This window comes from Crocodylus siamensis, chromosome 6, assembly GCF_052110815.1.
Source record: "Crocodylus siamensis isolate JL-2025a chromosome 6, ASM5211081v1, whole genome shotgun sequence".
Taxonomy (NCBI): domain Eukaryota; kingdom Metazoa; phylum Chordata; order Crocodylia; family Crocodylidae; genus Crocodylus; species Crocodylus siamensis.
The window spans coordinates 32,483,858-32,486,849 of record NC_143400.1 but is presented as its reverse complement, the minus strand read 5'-3'; the positions used below and the strand labels follow the sequence as shown (position 1 = coordinate 32,486,849).

General features: G+C 42.5%; 1 protein-coding gene across 1 annotated transcript; it reads right to left on the bottom strand.

Moving 5' to 3' along the window:
- Window positions 1-472: 472 nt before the first annotated feature.
- LOC149862225 (olfactory receptor 10A4-like) lies at window positions 473-1,426 on the bottom strand. The gene has a single exon (XM_090053894.1). It carries the CDS (start codon window positions 1,424-1,426, stop codon window positions 473-475), a length of 954 nt encoding a protein of 317 aa, XP_089910020.1.
- Between the last annotated feature and the right edge of the window lie 1,566 nt (window positions 1,427-2,992).

Here is a 2,992-nt window from a genome sequence, read left to right as displayed (position 1 = left end):
TACTGACACCCCTATCCCCACCATCCCCCATACACCCCACCCACCATACCCACCCACCCCACATACACACACACACTTCCCAACCACCCCCTCCACACAGTGAACAAGAATAAAACGATAGTTTGAATTATTATTCAATTGCCTCTAGATAGACTACACAAACACACATAAAACCAGACAAAATACTTTTTTAAAATAAAGTTAAAATAAGTCATAGTGGAACCTTGATTATTATTATTATTATTATTATTATTTTTGGTTTTTGATTTGTATTTTTTTGGTTTCAAGATGGAAGTCGCAAGATGGTGATGAGGGCGCGGGGCAGCCATCAAGGGCCAGAGATACCCTTGCAGCTCTCAACAGCTCACCAAAACCAATTAAGCAGTCCTCTAGCCAAAATAATTGCTTGCCTCTTGTCTATATCAACTATGTAGTCAGTCCAATTAAAAATATCACCCTAAAATCCTTTCCTTTATGATATGCTTATTTCTTTAATAGCTTTCCTAAAAGCCCCCTTCACCACTTTGTTCCTCAATGTGTATATCAGTGGGTTCAAAGCTGGTGTTATGGCCGTGTACACGAGGGAAAGAATTTTGTCACTTTCTGGGGTGTGGCTGGACTTGGGTCGCAGATAGGTTAAAAGGATTGTTCCATAGAACAACATTACCACCATAAGGTGTGAAGAACAGATGGAGAAGGCCTTTCTTCTCCCCTCGGCTGAAGGCAGTTTGAAAATGGTGGACATAATGTGGATGTAAGACAGGATTATTAGCAAGAAAGGGCCCATAATGAACACCACTGTCACAATCCTAATAAGAATCTCATTCTTGGATGTGTCTGTGCATACTAACTTTGCCACTTGTGCAAAATCACAGAAGAAGTGGTCAATGCGGTTGGACCCACAGAAAGGCAGGGTGAAGATCCACGTGATCTGAATCAGCTGCACTGAGATGCTGGTGAGCCACGAGGCAGCTGCTAGGCTCACACATTTCCGGCCACTCATGATGGTAGTATAGTGTAAGGGGTGGCATATGGCAACATAGCGGTCATAAGCCATGGCTGCTAGGAGACAGCATTCTGTAACACCCACGATGGCATAGGCATACAACTGGGCTATGCAGCCTGCAATGGAGATGCTTTTATGCTTCACCAAGAGGTGAACCAGCATTTGGGGAACCACACTGGTTGTGAAACAAATGTCCAAGAAGGACAAGTTTACCAGGAAAAAATACATGGGGGTGTGAAGGCTGGGACTGAGCTTTATCGAGAGGATGATTAGGAAGTTTCCCAATAAGGTCACAATGTAAGTCACTAGAAACAGGAGGAAAACAAGGGTCTGCATCTCAGCAAGATACGAAAAGCCAACCAGAATGAACTCTTGAACGATAGTCCGGTTCTCATGGGTGTCTCTCTCAGAAGAGGCCATCTGTGGGGGCAAGAAGGGAGGGCGTAAACGTTGAGAAATGTTTCCAAAGAGGAAGACAGCAACTCAAGAGTTTCTACCATACTCAATTATTTAGGAATCCTTCACATGAAAACTCTTGTCTCTTCTACATACCATCTAGTAATGGTCCTTCAACACCAGCCAAGATTATTTGGTCTTCCTCCGTTGACTTCGGAAGAGGTGAAGGACTATTTTCACCACATGTGGAATCCAACCTATTGACTAGTGGAGCTATCCTAATCTATGTGCCTGTCAAGCCCTGTCCAGAATGAAAAGACTTGTTGTCAAACTCAAATGAGAATTTGATAGCTAGGCCGTTAAGCCAACTTGTATTTTGATGGTGGCACAATGACAAACAGATGTTGTGGTTCGTAAAGTGTTATAGGGTATTTTCAGCCTCCTTACTTCCTTAAAGTATTGCCAGATTGAGTTACACACCCTCTGCTTTACCTGCTTTGCCCTGGACCACTAATCCCTCATTCTTGTCTGCTCAGGGGATCAGCTTCAAGGTGAGGGCTGAAGAGAATGCTACACGTCGTCTATGGACTAGTGACCTGGGAAGAGGAGCAGAATATGCAGATCCAACCCTATTTCTGTGGATGGTCACACCAGAATCCATATCCTGGGTACACTGGGTGCAATATACACTGAACACTGGGCTATGAACTAAAACATGAGACCACCCTTCCTGTAATGTCAAATACCTGCTATTAAGGGATTTTTATCTGGCTAGAGTTGCAGGAACAAGGCTGCCTTAGCATGTACAATGCTGTGTTAATGCAGAACCAAAGTGAGCTAAGATTGGCACAATAATCATATGGATGCTTTCACTCCCAGAGCTAAAACACAAACTGTGTCTAACTGCCAAAAGCTCCCCTAAGTGGCACTTCCACATGGAAATGCATTAGGATGAAGCCCGTAGCACCTGCCAGATGTCTGAGTTCTAAGGAGTGTTTCTCTACCTTCTACCAAAGTAGAAACTGTTGTTTAGAGGGAAAAGGGATTACAACCATCTTATACAGTACATGAATATTCCTTATGCAGAAATAAAGGGTTTTTAACATTTGTTTGTTTTTGCTCCACAGAACTTACATAATCTCTTGCCACGTTCTTCAAAATTAAACACAGATGTTTTAGAAAAAACAAAGCAAGATGGAGTCAGGCACAGACACAGATAAGCACTCACGTATATATACAGAAAGATACATGCACCCAAAGGTAAAGAAACAAGTGAAACAAAACAATCAAAGCAAATATCTGCATACTGTAGTCAAACTGAAGGCAAGAACAAATGCCTTGAAAAACAGCTCTAGCAGGCATCAAGGGAACGACAAACCAGTGAACCTAGCTTCTGTTCCTGGAAAACTGATAGAAACAATAAAAATAAGAACAACTGTTCAGCACATGGATAAACATGACTTGGTGGGGAGGAATCAACGTATCTTTTTTAAAAAAAATGATATCTCCCCCCCTACCAATGTTCTTTGAGGTCAGGTTTCACTGGTCAGGTTTGGGGATGGAAAAAAGTAAACAATGGGAACCCCAGGG